General features: G+C 49.7%; 5 protein-coding genes; 3 read left to right on the forward strand and 2 right to left on the reverse strand.

Annotated features, from left to right (window-relative positions):
• Positions 1-205: 205 nt before the first annotated feature.
• On the reverse strand, positions 206-1,020 carry GSBLH_T00002370001 (uncharacterized protein; the record flags this gene model as incomplete). XM_013040921.1 has 3 exons in its annotated part: positions 206-704; positions 740-832; positions 997-1,020. The coding sequence occupies 3 exons, from the start codon at positions 1,018-1,020 to the stop codon at positions 237-239; spliced, it is 585 nt and encodes a 194-aa protein (XP_012896375.1). The 3' UTR covers positions 206-236.
• Positions 1,021-1,052: 32 nt separating this feature from the next.
• On the forward strand, positions 1,053-1,560 carry GSBLH_T00002371001 (uncharacterized protein). XM_013040922.1 has 3 exons: positions 1,053-1,105; positions 1,138-1,194; positions 1,231-1,560. The coding sequence occupies exons 2-3, from the start codon at positions 1,162-1,164 to the stop codon at positions 1,519-1,521; spliced, it is 324 nt and encodes a 107-aa protein (XP_012896376.1). The 5' UTR covers positions 1,053-1,105; positions 1,138-1,161; the 3' UTR covers positions 1,522-1,560.
• Positions 1,561-1,763: 203 nt separating this feature from the next.
• GSBLH_T00002372001 (Acetyl-CoA carboxylase) lies at positions 1,764-13,496 on the reverse strand (the record flags this gene model as incomplete). XM_013040923.1 has 5 exons in its annotated part: positions 1,764-5,961; positions 5,992-7,534; positions 7,569-8,065; positions 8,087-8,566; positions 12,918-13,496. The coding sequence occupies 5 exons, from the start codon at positions 13,494-13,496 to the stop codon at positions 1,798-1,800; spliced, it is 7,263 nt and encodes a 2,420-aa protein (XP_012896377.1). The 3' UTR covers positions 1,764-1,797.
• Positions 13,497-13,724: 228 nt separating this feature from the next.
• Positions 13,725-15,475, forward strand: GSBLH_T00002373001 (uncharacterized protein; the record flags this gene model as incomplete). The annotated part of the gene is made up of 3 exons (XM_013040924.1): positions 13,725-13,749; positions 13,782-13,902; positions 13,933-15,475. The coding sequence occupies 3 exons, from the start codon at positions 13,725-13,727 to the stop codon at positions 15,473-15,475; spliced, it is 1,689 nt and encodes a 562-aa protein (XP_012896378.1).
• Positions 15,476-16,274: 799 nt separating this feature from the next.
• Positions 16,275-18,018, forward strand: GSBLH_T00002374001 (uncharacterized protein; the record flags this gene model as incomplete). XM_013040925.1 has 4 exons in its annotated part: positions 16,275-16,491; positions 16,525-16,711; positions 16,745-17,035; positions 17,072-18,018. The coding sequence occupies exons 1-4, from the start codon at positions 16,360-16,362 to the stop codon at positions 18,016-18,018; spliced, it is 1,557 nt and encodes a 518-aa protein (XP_012896379.1). The 5' UTR covers positions 16,275-16,359.
• Positions 18,019-20,913: the final 2,895 nt, after the last annotated feature.

Raw genomic sequence — 20,913 nt, forward strand, 5'->3', positions numbered from 1 at the left:
GACGGCAAGGTCACTGGCGGCTTCCTTCACCCCATCACCAATCTGAAAGCGGTCGAATACGCTCCCTTGCAGATCCGAACATTCTTACTCACCAGTGCCTAATTCACTAACTAATTCACTAATACCAACCAACCGTGTGTATGTTCAATCAACCAACCAACGTGAATCCCTTTTGTTTCCGTGTGTTTCTTCCAACAAACACGCCATACAATTGAAGGACCACCCCTTCCTGCCACTTAGACCTTGTAACCCATGCTCGCACGGCGACCACGAGCTCTCTCGAACTTGCGACCAGTCGAACGCACGTAGGGGCGCGCCTTGCTTCCAGGAGTACCCGGAGTTCCGAAGTGTCTCACGGCCTCGCGAGCACTGCGGTGGCCCTGCAGCAGCACCGTGTTGGCTCCGGTGGGAGCACGCAGAGCCAGCTGGTCCAGAGTGATGCACTCGCCTCCAGCCTTCAGGATGCGGGCACGAGCGGTCTCAGTGAAGCGGAGAGCGCACACCTTCAGGGCAGGCACTTCGATCACGCGAATATCGTCAGTGACGGTTCCCACGATCACGGCGATCTTGTCCTCCTTTCCCTGCATGTGCTTCATCAGTCTGCTCAGACTCATGGGAGGGCGGTTGATGCGGCTCATGTAGAGACGCTTCAGGACCACCTCGGGGAATCTAGCGTTGGTGCGGCGAGCCAGGAAGCGGTACAGCTACGAGATCACCCATTTCTCCAGAAAGCGCTCACATTGACCAGCAGGGCCAAGTACACGTTCTCACTCTTGGGAGCTTGTCGTTTCTTATGTCCACAGTTACGTCCTCCAGCAACAAGATCAATACCCTACAAAGTGGTTACGAAAGGTCCTCCCGCTCAAATAGTCAACACAAGTGAACTAGAAACATACCATATTTATAGAGCTGTTCCTTCAAAAGAAATGTAGTCACAAAACAAAGGACAGAAAAATTGATCCCCAAAAGAGGCGGAATTATACTGGCTCAGAATACAGGCAATTTCACCCAGGGGTCCATTATTGTAGGAATATCACGTATTATTTGATAATAAGGTATGTTCGAAAACTGAATTGGCTCGGTCGGTTCTAGACCCCTGCAAAATGCATTCGCACATTTCTTACCTTTTGTGTGTAGATGAGACATCTTGCTGCTTACCTTATGCTGGTCCTCGGTGGAAACGAGAAGCCCACCGTACGTGCTTTACCGCTGCTATTTTATTATACCTAGGCTGAGAACATCAAGTCCGTGCTGGAGGCCGTTGGTGCTGAGAGCGACGACGAGAAGATCGAGAAGCTCCTTGCTGACCTCGAGGGAAAGAACGTGGAGGAGCTGATCGCCTCGGGTCTGGACAAGCTGGTGTCCATTCCCACCGGAGGTGCTGCTGCCCCCGCTGCTGGAGCTGCTGCCCCTGCTGCTGAGGAGAAGAAGGAGGAGGCGAAGGAAGAGGAAGAGGAGGAAGAGGAAGACATTGATATGAGCGGAGGCGGTCTGTTCGGTGATGACGACGACGACTGGTAAACTGCGAACTGAGATTTGTTTTCATCGTTATCAATTAATTGGTTGTTTGTTGTGAAAACAGGTTGTGAGAGTGTGCATTGTAAGAACAGGCTGTGAGAGTGTGCATTGTAAGAACGGGCTGTGAGATTATGCATTGTGAACAGGGATATGACGAGTTCGTAGCAAACAGCGATGCAGACGGAAAGAGAAATCCACAAGTCTCCTTGGCTCTACCCATCTTGCGTGTAACAACAAACAAACCATCAATCTAATGTCACTTTATATAGTATCTATTCTTTAAAATTCAATGAACTGCCGGTCATCTTCGTAAAACTCCGCCTGGCTTTGATTGCGCAGCAACACTCCGCGTTTCAGCGTCGACACTACGCGCTCCTTCACCTCTCCCGAAAGCGAGGACAACAGATCGAGCACTCCTTCCGCCACGGTGTACGGGTTTTCCTTTCCAAGTCGCACGATGTCCTCCTTCACTCGGTTCCGCTTCAGATTGTTGAGTCGCAGGAAGATCGAGTCCGCCTGCTCGCGCTCCATCCAGTGGAACGCCACCTCGTCGTTCTCCCACTGGCTTTCCTGGTTGAATCGGTGCTGGTTGCTCTGCTGGAACCACTCGCCCAACAGCGCCTTCGCCTCCTCCATCGGCTTCTTGGTCGACTTCGCGATCTCCTTGCAGATCTTCAGCTCGATCATCCGGCGGCGCAGTCTCCAATAGAAGAACTTGCGCGCCGATTCCAGCGGAACCACCTTGCGAATCACGTCCACCGCCTGCATTCGCTCGGCGCGATCGTGCAGGTCCGCGAACGTCTCGGCCACCTGCTGGTACGCGGTTTCCAACTCGCCCTCGCGCGCAGCTTGCTGTCTGAGCAGCTCGCTCTTCCGCTCCTTCTCCAGCGAGAGATCCGACAGCTCCATCTGGATCTGCTGCAGCTTGGCGTCCGTGCGGATCATCGCTTCCTTCTTGTCGTTTCCGCGGAACTTGATCGTCACCACGCCGGCGGGCTCCAACACGCCGGCTCGCGCTTCCGGCGCGGCGTACATCTCCATCACCTCGGGGTTGATGTGGCTGTCCACCACGACGAACGCGCCGCCGCGCATTTCGGCCATCGGCGGGATGTACACGAAGACAGGCTGCTTGAACGCCACGAGCTGGTCCACGATGTACGAGCCGAACTTGAGGATTTCCTGGAACATGTCGCGCGCTCCGCCGGAGAAGCCTCGCCAGTTCGCGATGATGAACAGCGGAAGGCCTTCCTGGTTGATGTCCTCGATCGCCTGCGCCGTCTTGTAGGCGGAATCGGGGTACCACACGCCGCCCGCTTGCTGCAGCACGCTCTCTTCGGATTGGGGCGCTGCGGGGTCCGCGGGGATCACCGCCTCCACCGTGCGGTTCTCCGTGGCCACGACGCCCACCGGAATGCCTCCCAGTCGCGCACGGCCGACCACCACGGTCTTTGCCCAGTCCGTGAGGACCTCCATGAAGGAGTTCTTGTCGAAGAGGCCGCTGACCCACTCGCCCTGCGCGTCGGTGGTTCCCGCGATCAGGTTGCGCACGTCGTACGCGGTCTTGGTCGGCTTGAAGGCCACAGGGCGATCCACGACATCCAGAGCGGCAGACAGCGGCTGAGGAAGCAGATCGGAGTGGTTGGTGCGGGGAATGTACGACAGCCACTGCAGCATCGCGTTCACTCCCTCGATGTCGTTCGCCACGCGGATGTGCGTCACTCCGTTGGGACACATGATTCCAGGTCCGCCCAGCTGGTCGTTCGAGGCGTAGACCGGCTTTCCCATCAGCTGGTTTAATGCCTCGTACCCGGTGAGAATGATGGGCGCTTCCGCTGCTTTCTGGATCGTTCGCTGTCCCAGACGCACCAAATACGCACCAATTCCAACCGATCGCCCGGTGACCACCGTGAGAGTGACGATATCCTTGTAGGCACGCGACGTTTCACCGGCAATCAAGCCAGATCCAGCGAGGTTCTCCACGCCCAGATCGGGCTCGGATCCGATAATCGCATCGATCGCGTAGACCATGCTTCCGTTATACATCACAGGATGCGCCACCACGCTTTTGCTGAGCGTCATGTAGTCCTGGGCGGTCAGGTAGAGATACTCCACGCCCGAATCGGGATCTCCGTCTCGCACCCACTTCACCTGGAAGGCTTGCTTGACTTCTTCGGCCAGTCCAATGCGGGCTCCGCTGTTTGCCGCGAAGAAAACGCGCGGAATGCCCTGAGAGCGCGCAGACTGCGACACGAGGTTGAAGAAGGCGTCTTCCTTCGTTCCGAAGGATCCCGCCTTGAACGTGATATCGTTCGCAATCACTATCACGTCTCTGCCCTCCTTCGGGTACGTCGGAGTGTACAGTGTGAGCTGCCACGCCACCATTCCGATCTTGTTCTTGCCCGGTCCGCGAACCACCTCCTTCAGTTTGTAGTTTCCTGGCGTGCCGGTGAGTTCCAGCTCGCGAGCCTTCATGATGGTGTTGGGCATGACCACAGAGGAAGCTTCGCTGGTGCGCAGGAACGACTTCCAGCGCTGTAGCATCACGCGCTGAATCAACTCCAGGAAGTCGTAGCAGTAGAGCGTGTTGCTCGACTTCTGGGCATACGCACGTTCGCGTTCTAAGAATTCGAGCACAGGGTACGGCAGACTCACGGAGTGTCCGTCCCATTCTCCAGCAGCATCGCTGATCGACTGGTTGATGCTCGTGAAGATCACGGAGCCCGTGAAATTGTCCTTTGTCTCCACGTACGTGTCGATTCGGAGCGCCATTCCCGTCGGATCGGCGCCTACCATGCGGACCGGAATGGGCTGCGCGCCGTGCGTCAGAATCGGCAGCAAGCGCATCTCCACTTGGGTCACATGGAGAGCCATCAATCGCCGCACATAGCGGAGATAGAGGTTCTTCATGATCTGCTCGATCAGATTCGGATCCAGTTCGGCAGGAGGCAGAATGTTCAAAAAGATGTGGTTGCCTGCAAACAGTTTGTCGTCGCCTCGCAAACGAGCTTCGCCCAGACCGACATCCAACGCATTCAACGCCTCGACCAATGTTTTCTCGGCGGAGGGATAGGTATCGGTGATGGTGTCCGTATCGAGAGGATCGAGCGTTGTGCAAACCGCGCGAACGAAGAACCGCTTGCGAATGGGAAGCTTGGACCCGCGAACCACGGCAGCCTCCTTCGGAGTGGCTTCGTACAAGTGGATGTTGCGGTTCGGGATGGGAACCAGTCGAATGGTAAAGTTTCGCAGACGATGCAGCTCCAAATGATACGCCAATGGCGGCTCGATGTGGCGCACCAGAGGATCCTCCTTGAATCCCAGTCGGTTTCGGAACGTAAAGGAAGTCGGGAGCTCCCATCGGTTTTCCATCGTCGAGCTGCACGGAGACTGCGTGATCGTCACGCGCGAAACTCCAGCTGTGATCAGCTCCGATCTGTACTGCTCGAGAATCTCCTCGAAGACTTTGATCTTGTCGTCTCGCTCCATACAGTCCGGAACGCGGCTCAGAACGATGTGGATCGCGTTGGTGGACGACTCGCCTCCCGAGATGATTCCAAACATTCGCAGCGCGCGAGGGAGAATCGAGCGGATGTGCTGCGTATCCTTCGCATGGAGAATGATTCCGTGGGCAAACGAGGACTTCGGGGAATCCGACATTGGGCTCTTGGGCGACATGAGCGGAGAGTTGTCGAGCGACGAGAAGGAGGCCGAGGGACGCAGACCGGTGGGGAGCTCGGGGGACTCGGAAGTGAAGTCGAAGCCGAACGCGGTGGCCACATCCTGAAGGCAAGGCTTCACGTTCGCCAGGATGTAGGGTCGGTAAATCTTTCGCAGATAGCACTCCAGAGCGGCGGAAGCAAGACTCGCGTTATCCGTGTCGTGCAGAACCTCCATGAGCGGCTGGCGGACATCATTGCTCTGATCCACGAGCTTCTGCAATTCACTCTCGCGCTCCTCCGCGGTTTTGCACGCCTCCAAGTTGAGCAGAGCGTTGCGCACAACCTCCAATTCCTCCTGGCGCGAAGGAAGCTTTCGCTGAAGCAGCAATTGGCGCGCCTCGAGCGAAATCGAGGTGGAAGAGTGGTCCGAATAGGACGAAATCTCCTGCAGCACCTTATTGAGGTGATTGCTCTCTTCGTGCATCGAGGGAATCAGAGAGCTGAGCAAGTTCATCACCCGGATGATGAGATCGCCCTTCTGCTTCATCTGGATGTGGCTGAACATGCAGCGCCAAACCTGCTCGCAATACGCCATATCCGTATTCTTGCGAGAGAAGTCCATCGTGTCTCCAGGCTTGCCCAGCGTCTCGTAGGACCGCTCATTCACGATGTACACGTCCAACAGATGGAACAGAATGGAGATCGCATATCCCTCAAGTCCGCTGCCATATTTGCCAACCACCTCGTACAGAGGACCCACGATTTGCTGCAGTTCTGCTCGATTCTTTGCAAGCATCACATGCTTGTTCAGAACCTGGCGAATCTGCTTCGCAGGGAACTCTTCTCGGAACGACTGCGTCACCTGTCTTTCTTCTTCCTGGCTGGTGCTGCGCGGAGAAGAGTCGGGAAGCGTCTGCTGGAAGAGCACGGCGTTGAGTTCTTCCTTCAGAGAGTCAGGGAGACACGCCTCCATCGTGGAAAGCACATCCAGATACTCATAGAACGGAAGGCTGGGATCGTGCACAGCCTCCAGGAAGGAATCCAAGCTGTTGTCGATCTGGTTGAGAGGAACCCAGTACCCGTTAATGAACGCCTCCATCAGACTGATCGCAATCTTGATCAAGTGGTGAGGTCGCTTCACCTGCACCGAGGAAGAAACCTCGAAGGTGGGCAGCTTGGCGGTGAACACTTGGGCGCGACGCACCTTGCTGGGGTCGTCCAGCTTCACATAGCCAAGAATATCTCCCGACTGGACAACCGAGCCCGCGGACTTCACCAAGGAAGTGATTGTGCAGCTTTCCTGCGCTGTCAGAGGCAGGTACATCTTCATCACCTCCATCTCGGCGAACGCCTGGCCCTGATCCAAGTGATCGCCGCAGCGCACGAGGAAGCGAGCCAGCTTTCCAGAATTGGGACATCGAAGAATGGTGGGATCGTATTCCTGAGAGAAAATGCAGGTGATTCCGTCCACGTTCAGGCGCAGTCCGGACGACGTTTCCATGACATAGGCGACGTGGGACTGGCCATTCGTGTTGAGCAAGAATCCTCCGTCCGCCAACTCTCGAATCTGCATTTGGACAAACGAGTTGTTCGCGGACAGAGTCAACAGCGAATCTGCGCTCAGATGGACATCGATCGCATACTTCATGTTGTCATAAATCAGATCTTCGTGGCAGCACGTGCTCAGCAACTCCGAGGGAGGAATCTGCCCTCGACGAACGAAGCTGAGATACTCGTTCTTTCGCTGCTTGAACTGAATGAAACTGCGGCAAGCAGCCGCAACCAGCACCACAAAGCAAGCATCGGGCTTGGTGGTTTGGAGGTTGCTTCGAATCAGGGTATCCAACCAATTCGTATCGATCTGATTCTTCACATAGCTCTCATTCTGCATGAGCTGGAGCAAATACTCGATCGTGGTTCGGATCTCTCCTCGAATACTGAACTCACGAAGCGCCTGGACCATGTTCTTTCGGGCAATGTTTCGGGTCGTGCCCCAGGAGAACAAATGGCCAAACTGCGAATCCGCGTATTCATGCACACGCCCAGAACCATCCACGGAGAAATAGCCCCACACGTTCGCGGTACTACGGAAATTCAGCTCGCGAATGGCGCCCGAAGTGGGCTGGAATCCCGCATCCGGATTCTCGGCCGTGATTCTGCAGGCAATCACATGGCCGCGAGGCTCGATGGGCGGCTCCGTATCGAAGTCGATGGGAGTCACGTCGTTCTCGTTCAGTCCGTACAGTCGGCGAATGTCGGGAATGCAGTACAGTGGAATTCCCATCGCAACCTGCAGCTGGGAGGCGGGGAGATTCACGTTTGTGATCATTTCAGTGACCGGGTGCTCCACTTGCAATCTACGATATTAGAACCATCCGGAACGCAGCGTACCTCGGGTTCAGCTCCAAGAAGGAATAAGTGTTGTCTTCCATGTACAGATACTCCACAGTACCTGCATTTGTGTACCCAACGAGTTTGGCCAGACGCACAGCCGCCAGCTGCATGTCCTGCCACACATCGGGAGAAGGACTCGTGGGAGGTCCCTCTTCGATGATCTTCTGGTGACGACGCTGCACAGAGCAGTCACGTCCCGACAGGGAAATCACGTTTCCGTACTCATCGGCAATCAGCTGCACTTCCAAGTGTCGGCAATGCTCAGCAAGACGCATGATGAAGATGGGTGAACCAGGAACTTCGCTCTGAACAGCACGGAAAGCCGATTCCAGCTGATCCATCGAGGTCAAGGTACGAATACCCTTGCCACCACCTCCCTCGCTGGCCTTAATCATGAGAGGGAAGCCGACAGATCGGCACGCTTCCTCTGCTTCCTCTAGATTGTGGATGTTGACTTGCTCATAGATCTCGTCGGGGATTGTCACGTAGCCTTGCTTGTTCAGCAGGGATTCAACGTCCACTTTCACATGGCTGCCGTTCCAGGGAAGAGTCGGCACGCGAGCGGACTGGGCAATGATGGTTGAGTCGATTTTATCTCCCAGTGACTTCATTGCTCCACTGTGAGGTCCCAAAAATAAGACGCCCATCTTGCTCAGACGCTCCGGGAGAGAGGGGTTCTCGGAGGCATGTCCCCATCCAGCCCACACGGCGTCTACTCCGGCAGTTTCAACAATCTCTAGAATTCTAGTTACATTTGCATAATTGTTGTTATTGGCACCTCCAGGCACCTCGAAATATTGGTCCGCCATGCGGATATACTCTGCATTGGCAGCGAGATCCTCTGGAGTAGCCATTACGACGATCGTAATGATTCGGTCTTTCTCGAATGTCTCGTACGACCATTTTCGAATGGATCGGATCGCTTTGACGGCGGCAATTCCATTGTTAGCAATTAACAATTTGCGAATTGCTTTCTTTCCACTAAATATTAGATTCTATTCATGGTGTTCACTGTTTTGCTTTAACATATTCTTCCATTGTCGAAAAGCTACTGCTAAATGTTTTTTCATCTGCTTCAGACATTGGAATTAATATATATTTCTTTAAAAGAGTATAAATATATTTTGATAGGAGTACGAAGAGATGATGTAAGATAGCACTGTAGTCACGTCATAGCGAATCGCTTGATGAGTGGGCGCACTATTCCTATCAAAGTAGGGCATCCTATCAAAATTGGAGTTTCATTTTCAGATCATCATCTTCTCTGATTACGTATTGTTTCTCCATTTTCTTTGAAATGTTAATTTGACAGACGCAATTGCAAGTCTTCAAACAAACAGCAACAAAAAATATGAAAAGATAAAAGTTACAAAAGGAAATCTTGATCATCTACAGAACCAAGAGATTCGTCTGCACAAAAATGCTGACACTCTCCAAATGTCATCGAATTCCGTCCCTGCTCGCGCCTGTTCGCCTCTTCCAAATCCGCATCAAACCCTTGCAGAGAACACACATGCACTCTCTTTGGCTGACTCTGACTCTCTTCGACCGCCTCGCTCAGGGATTCGTCTGAAGCAGATAGCACGCCATCACTCCTCTCCCCCTCGCTCTGTTCGTTCTCAATCGCATTCAGCATCGCTTCCTTCTCCGTTACCAGCGGAGACACCAAGATCGAGATCTCCGACTCGTTCTCCCACTCCCGGAATACTCGATTCACTCCCAGAACGGTCCTTCGTTCCTGCGCTCGCTGCTTCAACACGCCCGCAATGCGCTCCATGTCATCCAGAAACCGCTCGTAATCGCCTCGCCGCTTCACGACGACCGATGTCTCGTGTGTGTTCGCGATCTCCGCCGCATAATCGATCGGATTCATTCCGAATTTCCCCGACATGCCGATCCGCAGCAGCCGAGCGAGCATCGCTTCGTCCATCTCCGCAATATCGCGCACAGTGAGCTCCTCTTCCGCTAGCAGCTGCAGACAGGGAAAGGGAACGCGATCCTCTTCGTGCAGAAAGCACGCGAACGATTTGGGGATTCGCGACTTGAACCATCCGCGAAGCGAGTGCAGAAGTCGCTTCAGAACGGTCCAGTTGAGCGCCTCGCACATGGACGTGACGAGCTGGAGGTACATCTCCGAGGACTCCCAGAAGCGCTGCAGCTCGCCTCGATCAACTTTGTAGATGGCTTGGATGCGCGCCAGCATGGCTTCGTCGCCGCCCGCCATGCCGATATCGCGAAGCAGAAGCGCGCCGTAGAACCGGCAATGGGTGATGAATCGAAACTCTTCGGAGGAGGGATGGGAATGGGGGTGGGGGTAGAACGGCGCGGGAGGGAACTGAACGCAGTAGGAGATGAAGCTCTCTTCGATGTGGAGCCGCGCTGCGACTTCTTTGTCGGTGGAGGAGAGCGACTGGAAGAGCTGCGCGCTGAGAGAAAGAGAGCGAGAGGAGTACTTTCTCGAAGATGCTCCAGCGAGGATAGGGAACGACGAAGGTGGGAGTGATGAAGTAGACGAGAAAGAGGTGCGTGTTGAGCATGATGTGGGTCTGGTGGAGAAATAGATCGCGATAGAGGAGGATGGATTCCTCGATGGGCAGCAGCGACGAGCTGATCGCGCGGCCCAATCGCGAGGGGCGAAGCAGCACGCCGGAAGGCGAGGAAAACCCGTGGATGATCTGGAATTCCTGCAGATAGCCGACCGATTCGATCACGATGCGACGCAGTTCGGCTTCGCTCACGCACAAACTCAGCATGGAGATGTGCAGATAGCGCATCATGTCATCCAGCGTCGATACCACGCCCAGCGTGATGGCCTCCAGCAGCACGCGGTCGATGCCGCGCTGATCGCCGGTGAGAGCAGACTTCACAGGCGGGATCGTCGCGTTCATAAGCGAAATCGCGAACTGGAATCGGTCTTGCGATTCGATCACGAACACTTCGCCGGCACTTCGCCGGCCCGCTCGCCCCGCCATTTGCTTGTATTCGCTCGGAGAGAGGTCGCTCATGCCACTTTTCAGCCCATTCAGAATCACCACTTCCACAGGGAAATCCACGCCGACGGCCAGCGTGGTGGTGGCGATGATGACGCGCACAACGCCGCTCCGCACGGCGCTGTCGAGCACTTGGCGCTCATCGATGGTGAGTCCCGCGTGGTGGTAGCAAATCCCGCGGAGCAAGGACTGGCAGAGCAAGGACTCGGTCGAGTGAAGCTCCTGCATTTTCTAGACTCGACGGGCCGGGAGAGATGTACGTGAATGACCTCTCTTCGCTCGTTCATAACCTTCTCTGGAACCGACTCGCTGAGAATTCCCGGCTGCTCGGGAAACGACGAATCGATGTAGTGGATGAGATCGTCGACGGCTTTGCGACAACTCGATTTGGTCGGCATGAAAATGATGACCTGCTTGTTCTGGTTGGCCTGGCGATTGCAGAGGTCCAGGACGACGTTGCGATAAGGCAGCGAGGCTGGAGCAGGGGGCAAGAAGAAATCGATGGAAGTGAACGTGGAGTAGGAAGAGAGCAGCTTCCCACTTCGATCGAATAGTTTATTTCGACACTATGATTAACGGGCGAAACGGAGATGACAATGATGTATTCGGCTAAATGATTCGGACGATGTGTGCCCACAAACTTCACACTATTCGTATACCTCACAAAATCATCAATGTTCGGAAGGGTCGCCGAAATGGCGATGAGCTGCAGATCGATGTGCGCTGTACACTGCATGAACAGCAGCTTATTCATGAGGATTTCGAGCATATAGCCTCGTTTTGGGTCGCTCATCATGTGAACTTCATCAATGATGACAGTTCGGTAGTTCTCGAGCGACTTTGTTTTGATTAGATGGTTTATGATGTTGTTCGCCTTCTCAATGGTACATACAACGATGTGCTCTCGACGGTGATTCCCATTCTAGAGAGCAAAACAACCCTGTTTCTACTCGATTTCCATAATAACAACCGATTTTTATCTTCTCCCCAAAGATCACCTTGCCACGAAGGAAACCGCGCAGCTGGTCGTACTTTTCGACCACAAGACTGACGTAGGGGAGAACGATGATCGCACGGTTGCGTCGAGGATTGTGAAACACGCGACGACACATTAAGATCTCGGCTACAAGAGACTTGCCGCCCGACGTTGGTGCGGTGTAGGTGAGGTTCCTCCCCTCTAGCACTCCCTCAGAGAGTAGGCAGCGTCCCTGCCATTCATAGAGAGTTGTTATTCCTTTTTGCGCATAATAGTCCAACATGTATTTTGGCAGTTGGAAATAAGAGAGAGGTACAGAGCGTTGGGGAAAAGACTCGATTTTTCGCAGAGGAGGTAATGGTTGAGCTGCCTCCGACGCCTTGAACGTGGGGAACATCGTTAAACGATTGCAGTGGAACAAACGGTCATCTGCACTCAGAATTTGAGCAACCCAGACCTCATTTTTCTGAAGCTTTCGTTTCGGCTTCAAAAATTGAGTCTACCATATTACAATCACGTAGTAAATTAAACTTACATGCGAATCATCTTCATCCGAGAGAGAGCTCCTTTCCCGCGTAATCAAGGCAGTCTCACTCCCTAGAATGGATCATGCACGCGACTCTCTACCTCCCTCGGGCATTCAACTATTGTATGAATTTTGCAAACAAACAATCTATCAAACGGCTTAGCAAACATTCTCAAAATCAATATTAACCATTCCATTTGCACAAATGTTCTCCAGCACGGTCACATGCGACTCACGGAGAGGGAGCGTGTATCCGCACTTCGACATCAATGACAACAGAACGTCCTTCATGCAATCCTGGTTAGAGGAAGCGGGATGATTCTTCGTGGCAGCGTCAGCGAGCTTGTCGTCCTTGAAGTACTCACGAGCAGCACGCATCACCATGATCTCCTTGCGAGCCTCCTCTCGCACGACCTTCTCCAGCTCCGCCATGGCATCGCTGCGAGTATTGGGCTCAGCACGAATGGCCTTCCACATCGCAAGGTGCTTGGGCACATCCTCGTACTTGACCATCGACTTGGGCTCCACCGAAACCTTCTTCTTGGGGACGTAGTCGCCAATGAACTCTCGGAGAGGCATTTCTCCGATCGTGTCAATGTCTCCATACTGCGAGACGTTCTGAGCAGAGTGCTCGGCCGTCTTTTCGTGGACAATCTTGTACATCTCGTTGTGAGAAAGATCAGCGCCGTTGTCAGTGACCTCCTGCATCCAGTAGTTGTCGAAATAAGCGCCGAGGCAAACGCCAATGGGCTTTCCATTCACCACATCGTTGGGAGGGCAGTTGCTCATTAAGGCAGAATGAGGAGTATCAGAGCCAGTAAAGGCGTACACGTTCTTGCCCTTCTCGAGAGTACGGAACATCGAACCAGAATGGCAAGCCTCGAAATAGAACACAGCTGCTTGTACTGCTTGTTCTCATACATCTTGTTGATGGTCTTTATCAAAACCTCTTCATGCAGATCAGACTTTCCCACCTCGCAGAAGCCAATAGCTCCATGATCCATGTAATAGACAAACACAGTATCCTCCGGACCAGACTCAATCACTTTGGGGTTCTTGACACCGGTCAGTCTAGTCACCTCCTCCTTGTCTCCGCTCAGCGTCGCCATAAACAGTTCAGCACTCACCATATTGTTAGAGTAATCCATATGAGGCAGGCATCCAGGAGCGTAATCAATACCAGGACCTTCAGGATCCGGATCCGTGAAGATCTTACCAGGGAAAGGATTATCTGGGTCCTTCACAATATCAGTGAAACCCATATAAACCATATGATCTTCTGGTACACCGGCATCATGCAGAATAGTATACCCTCTGCAAACTGTGGAAGTGATACAATAGTTGAACCAACCATAGTTACCTGATACAAACAGTGCCCATTTGTCGCATACCACAACGCTTACCAAAATACTTAATAATAGAATCGATCTCATTCTATTAATACACTTATAATGAAGTAATAATAGATATGAAACTCCCTCTCTGTGACCCAATTTCAGCCATGGCCGTTCTTCTATTATTAAACAATTTTAACAGTAATTCAACTCTATTTAGTTATTTTCATGGTAATGAGTGTAATGGTGTTATAGGGGCTAATAATCAGTAACGGCCCAATAACACCAAAGGAAAGATTTTATAAAATCATACATATTTCGTAAGCTATGAAATTCATTCTATTTGGAGTTTGTAGGGTGAAAGGACGCTATTCTCATGCATAGTAGTACTGGCAGTTGTTTCAGCTGGCTGCCTTGATCCGAACGCGAAAGTGCCTGAACTTGTTAAAACTGCTCAGCCCTACACATTTTTAGGTGATGAGGTTCTTCCCAAGTCCTATGATCCGTAAGACTAGATAGAGTTATTAAAGATTAGTCGCGATATTGATGGTCGCAATTACGTAACGGTAACAAAGAACCAGCATATTCCCCAATATTGTGGTTCTTGCTGGTCTTTCGCTTCTGTGTCTTCTGTGTCGGATCGACTGAAGTTAATGACGAAGGGAAAGTGGCCTGTTCATGATTTGTCTCCTCAGGTGATTCTTAACTGTGATCACAACTCTAATGGTTGCCAGGGCGGTCATCCTCTTACGGCTTTCAAGTACATGCACGACCATGGTGTTCCTGAAGAAGGATGCATGCGTTACATGGCTAAAAACATGGAGTGTACTGACATCAACATTTGCCGTGACTGTGATCCTGATAAGGGATGTTTTGCAGTGAAGAACTACACAAAGTACTATGTGGATGAGTATGGAAGTGTTGCTGGCGAGAAGAATATGATGAAAGAGATTTATGCTCGTGGTCCTATTACTTGTACGATTGCTGACCCTGAGGAATTGATGGAGTACAAGGGCGGAATCTACAGAGATACTACAGGGGCAAAGAGTTTAGATCACTCGATTTCTGTGGTTGGATGGGGCGAAGAAGACGGTCAGAAATACTGGATCGCTCGTAATTCGTGGGGTACTTTCTGGGGCGAGAAGGGCTGGTTCCGCATTGTGCGTGGCGAGAACAATTTGGGCATTGAAGCGGATTGCCAGTGGGCTGTGCCGCGTGTACCGGAAGAAATGATTCTGAACGACCAAATGCGTTCGCAGCGAAATCGTGCTCGCTACTTCCCTCGCTCGTGTGCGCGACCGGATACGAAGGAAATGAAGGAGCACGTTGTGTCTCCGAGACCGCACACCTACATCAAGAGCGAGGATATCCCGAAGAACTACGATATTCGCAACATCGATGGCGTGAACTACGCGACGTGGGACAAGAACCAGCACATTCCTCAGTACTGCGGATCGTGCTGGGCGCAGGCTCCGACTTCGGCGCTGTCGGATCGTATCAACCTGATGCGTAAGGGCAAGTGGCCCACTGTGGAACTTTCAGTGCAGGAAATTATCAACTGCTCTGGCAAGGGATCGTGCGAAGGTGGCTGGCAATCGGGAGTCTACCAGTACGCCTATCATCAAGGTATTCCGGATCAGACTTGCCAGGTGTACGAGGCAATCGACAAGGAATGTAATGACATGGCTCGCTGCATGGACTGCCCTCCTGGAAAGGAGTGTGGCCCAGTGAAGGACTATAAGCGATACAAGGTATCGGAGTATGGTTATGCGAGCGGAGAAGCGGAAATTAAGGCAGAGATCTTCGCGCGTGGACCCGTGTCTTGCGATATTTGGGTCACACAAGAGTTTTTGGACTATCAGGGAGGCATCTTCAAGGAGAATGGAAGCGAGTATTTAGGCAGACATTCTGTGGAGGTTGCTGGCTGGGGCGAGACGGAGGATGGAACGAAGTACTGGATTGGTCGCAATTCCTGGGGTACCTACTGGGGAGAGCATGGCTGGTTCCGTATTATTATCGGAGAAAAGGGACTCGGCCTTGATTTCTGTACTTGGGGATTGCCCATAATTGACTTTTGATGTGTTTGTTCTACGAATGGTTGATAAACGGTGGTAGTCGTCGTCGTCGTCGTCGTCGTCGTCGTCGTCGTAGTAGTAGTAGTAGTAGTAGTAGTAGTAGTAGTAGTAGTAGTAGTAGTAGTAGTAGTCGTAATAATAATAATAATAATAATAATAATAATAATAATAATAATAATAATAATAATAATAATAATAATAATAATAATAATAATAATAATGTTGTTATCTCTGTCTGATAGAGTGAGGATAGACTGTGGCTATATTAGATTATTGTCTTCTCGCTATTTTGATCATACATGTGTTTCACTTATTCATGATCAAAATAATACACAATGGATCGATTAATTTGATCCCTATTCCATGTTCTATAGAAAAGAAAAAAAGGTCTCTTGACAGGCACGCGTGGATAGCAGAATGTACATAGAAGTAAATATGATCCCCCAGAATATTTGACACTTGTGTCACAATTGGCAGTTCCTGCCTATCGAACATTCGTTCTTGTCAAATAGTACAGAGTATAGAGTTTAAAGCACGATATCAAATCCATATTGCTGTGTTTTGTAAATCACTGTGATGATCAGTTTCTAATCCCTATTTCACATATCCTATTTCACTTTCTATTCTCATTAATACACTTAAATGCAAACAAATAATACAAAAACTAAGAATTTATTGAAATTAGATAACGATATGTTGTTTACCCATTCACGTGTTTCACCATTAATATCTCTTTTTATTAGTTACTTTCTTAATATCATGTATTGTTATTTCTATCGGTACAACCATAGACTTCGTTTCAGAACGATTCCAGTATTACTCTTCTACACAGTCTAATGAGAATTCTATGGTACCTATTACTTCTACTTCGCGGTCTTGCGTTTTTTATGGCATTGGTTGTCGTTTCTAATCCCACGAAAGTGAGTTGGGTTACGCTGATTAATGAACGTCATAACAACACTATCTATAAAAGTCAAAAAGTAAAAATTGGGCATACAGAGACCGAAATGAACAATGAGGTAATAAATGTTGCAAAAGGGTTAGAAAATAAGCAACCTGACACAAAAGAAGTAGAAGGCCCGAATTCTGTAACACCCACTCTCCTTTCTCCCATTTTCGCCAGTGATCGGCTTGCGCCATCTTCTGTGTCACCTCCGAGACTTACACCCCCTAATGGTTACTTTTCTACATTTATTCATAAGGTTGTTTTGCCGACTACCAAACCAGAAGCGGTATCGAGTAAGCAGCCTTTATCTTTGAATGGAGATAAAGGGAATAATAGTCGTAATAGTACTAAAACAACAAGTCGGTCGAAGCGAAAACCAAAAAAGAGCAAGCGGCGTAGTGCTACGACTGAAACGCGTCCAGTAGTTTCTTCGACGGCTCGTTACATACAACAGATACGCTATGATGAGTTCCTGCGGGCTTTAGATGCTCAGTTTTATATCCGCCCAGAGTTTACAGTGAACCACACTCCTCACAGGGCATCTGGACTCGGAAATGTTATTTACGGGATCATGTCTACTGCTTTTATCGCTTCTGTTACAGGCCGGTCTTTTCACAGTAAGTTGATTGTTTGTTTGTTTGTCTAATCGTCAGTCAACGCTGCCACGAACTTTTACGGGTCGTTGTTTGTCCCCTTCCATCAGATGGATCGCTTTTCCAGCGAGACTGATCCATCCCTTTGTTTAGAATTCAATCATATTCCTAGCTTTTATAGCTATTTCTTGAAAACTCAACTTGCGAGCCTTTCTCATAAACCCCAGCTCTGTTATATCTATTTCTTGGATATCACGCGTGGCAACTTCAACATCAATTTCTATCGAGCCACGCTCGAGAATCTCGGATTGATTCCAGTCGTTCCTGGGAAAGTTTCAAGCGAATGGGCAGGCTGGGAGTTTCGATCGTTAATGTATCGGCTGCTCATCAACCCGGACTACTCAATGTGCAGCGCGATTAACAATCATTTGAGGAAGCTGCACGAGCGTACGATGATCGGGATTCAGTTGCGACATGGCGGAACGACAGCGAACTATCACGAGCGAAGAATTCAAGGCGACTATGCGATGAACGTTGCTCTGAATGAAGCCGCGAAATATATGAATAGCCACGGATTGAATCGGGATAATACTTATTTGTACATATCAACCGATTCCAGTTTAATTTTGGAAAAGATCAAAAAAATCGTAAATGAAACGGGTGTGGATTTTATGTATCATATGGACGACTTTTCGATTGGTCATTCAGCCACTGGAAAGTCAGGTCTACTGGGGAAAAGTGTATGGAATAGCTTCTATCATCGTGCTCTGATGGATATGTTCATTTTGAAAGATAGCGACTATCTTATTGTTTCTCAGGGAAGTAGCTTTGGAAATATCGCAGTGGAGCTTCAAAAGACGTATAATAATGAAGTATCGAGCGAATCCTTTCTGAAGCAAAAGGGTTTTACCTGTTCTGTATACTCGCAAAGAACAAAAGCAGGGGAGTCATTTGTTATTTCGCAGAAGAGAGGGTATACAGAGAGGCAATTATTTTTTAATGTGTAAAAATAGGGTGTTTGTTTTCATTGGTGAGATAGTTTGCGTTGAATTGGGATGGGTGTTAGAGCAAAAAAAGTGAATAAAGTTTAATCGCAGAAATAAGGGATAAAAGAAGGTGAGAGATGAAGTGATGAATACAAGTGACTGCGACAAGAGAAATGAGGCTTTCTGTTGTCGTATACTTATTGCATTCTAACAGATGGGTGTAATAATAGAAATCATACTAGGTTTGAATTGTATTGATAGGTATTACAGCTAGAATCGAGGAGATTTGGCAATAGAACTATGTATAGATAATGTGATGCTATGTGTGTATGAACAAGTAAGCAATAAAGTAATGTGATTTTGGAAAGCAGTTGACTGAAGGTCTTCATACTCAGGATAATAGTGTTTGCAATTATCAGTCTTATAATATGGTAATTGTCCATTCAATCAATGGCATTACTAAAAAAACAACGAGTAATATTAACAAATCGTTTCAAAAATCAACTATAAAAGAGTTTTATTGTTTACAGTCCTATTATATTCTGACATAATGATTTCATATACTCGAATCGTAACTGGCATATCCAATAACAATCAATTTCGGTCTATATTAATAGTTAATTATCATTAAGGTCTTTCCAGTACTTTCGAAATATAACCCATGATAGTAGTATGTGAATGGCACAACGCGCGGAAATCCATGGCCATTTTTTCCACCCATTTCCGCCCGAAATTGTCGTTTCCGGCCATGGCTCCGCCCGTGGCAGCTTGTTTGTCCGCTTGTTTTTTGTGCACACATGCTGGTACGCGATTTCAAACAATGTCGTGCACCATTTACATACTACTCTCAAGGAATAGTACCTATTCTTTTATATACACTACATGGAAATGAAAACAAATGTTAACTGAGCACGCTACAGAAAATGTACTACTCCATTTTCATCCAAGGCTCACCTAGTAACGGCACGTTCTCATGGATCAACCCTATTTAGTATCGGAATCCCAACATCACTTCTATGACTGTCCTGTTCCGACCCCAAAAAAACATGTTCAGCAATGTGGATTTAACTAATGTGATCACGAACTCGAATGACAGTAGTAGGGGAATGACGGGAAACGCGCGGAACCCAAAGTCGCCCCTCCGACCTCATCTACGAGAGTGCGCGGCTCAAAGTCGCCCCTCTGACCCCATCTTTGTTTTCGCGTATTCCCGTCAGAACACAAAAAATCCCCCAAAGTCACCCCTCAGACCCCCTCAACTGGTACCTTGATTTTTGCGTTTCATAAGAATTTCAGCACTCATGAGTAAAACACGAGTGCTGAAATGTGCGATATCCATGACTATTATGGTTGTTATTGCTGGTCAATGTGATCATTTTCTGCCATTTCCACCATTTTCTGCCATTGCCTGCCTGGCTACCTTATTGTCCATAACAAGAAACGCGCGGAAACACATGGCTGCCATTTTCAGCCAATTTCTGCAATGTTAACCTGACTTCCATTGTAGGCCATGGTATCCATGGTTGTCCAAAGTGAAAGATTGCTTCCTTTACTTCAGTCTATAATGCCCGAATGCAAGTGTGTGTATGTTGTCGTCCAAGATCCAACGTTTGTTATCCGTGCAAGTCATGAGGGTCTTGGTTTGCTCCTTCGTGCTGATATCGAAGGCCTGGTTGTTGATACGCTTGAAAGTACCTTCGATCACTGCATCTTCCTTCTTCTCTGCCTCAAGGACGCGCTTGTACAGCTCGATGTTCTTCACGCTCATCCTCTCTCCATCAATCACCACATTGCGAGGAACTCCCTTCGCTGCGTTATGCACTACATGCTTCTCGTCAATCAAACAGTACATCTTTGGTCTAAGTCCCACGAATTCAGTGATGCGATGCCCGTTATGCTCATCCTTGAATATGGGTCCCGGCAACTTCTTGTTGAAGTTGAGGAATGATTCCAATGAAGGGAACTTTCTCTTGTCCACTTCATGCTCGTAGTAGTTCACGAGTTGTCCATAGAAGTAGCTCGTATTATCGAGTTCAGAGAAGTCAAACGACTTGTACATATCGCACATCTTGTGGACGATGTTACCACGGTCGTTCAACTGCACGATGAGCGAATCCGTGTCCTGTCCCAACAACTCCACGTTATCGAATGTCGTCTTGAGCACATTGTAGTAGAAATCGTAGATGATGTGCTTCGACATGTCGAGAATGGCAAACCCGATGAAGAACGGCTTCTCCACTCTGCGCACCGGTGTATTCAGCTTGATGCCGATCAGATTCTCGGAATACATGGTTGTTCCAGCAATCATGTCGTATCCGTGCTTCTGGATGATAGCCTCGCGTTCATTCCACGTGTTGGCGAACTTCACCTTCATTCGCTTCAGTCCAGTCTCAACGAATTTGCCATAGGTTGAGTTTGCTAACAGCTTATACAGGTTCTTCTCCACAGTAGTCTTGGACTTGGCTCGTTTCTCACTGAGCATATTGACGTATTCGAAGATGAAGGGTGCTTGTTTGAATCGAATGATGCGGTAGATGTGCGTGACGTGATAACCCTGTTGAAGACCCAATTGCAGCAGAGAGTAGTGTACGAGATATTTGCGCCGAGGCACAAGATCGCAGATGAGCTTCGGTGTATTCACCTCTTTCACTTTGTCCGCAATGTCGTTCTTCGCTGCGTACTTCTTGATTCCATCGGAGTACATGCCCGCCTTCTGTACGGGGAAGAATGGCAAGTCATTGAATTTATCATGGAGTTCCACTGGTGCCTCGATATCGCATTCGATGAAGAACCCATATTTACCGAATGTCTTGAGTGATTGTACCCACCCATTCGGATCACGGTTGATCCTTTCCATTACTTCTCGTCGCTCGGGTACACCCTCACGATTTCTTCTCGAGCGTCATTCGGCCTTGT

Source organism: Blastocystis hominis, assembly GCF_000151665.1.
Source record: "Blastocystis hominis, Singapore isolate B (sub-type 7) whole genome shotgun sequence assembly, scaffold_19".
Taxonomy (NCBI): Eukaryota; class Bigyra; order Opalinata; family Blastocystidae; genus Blastocystis; species Blastocystis hominis.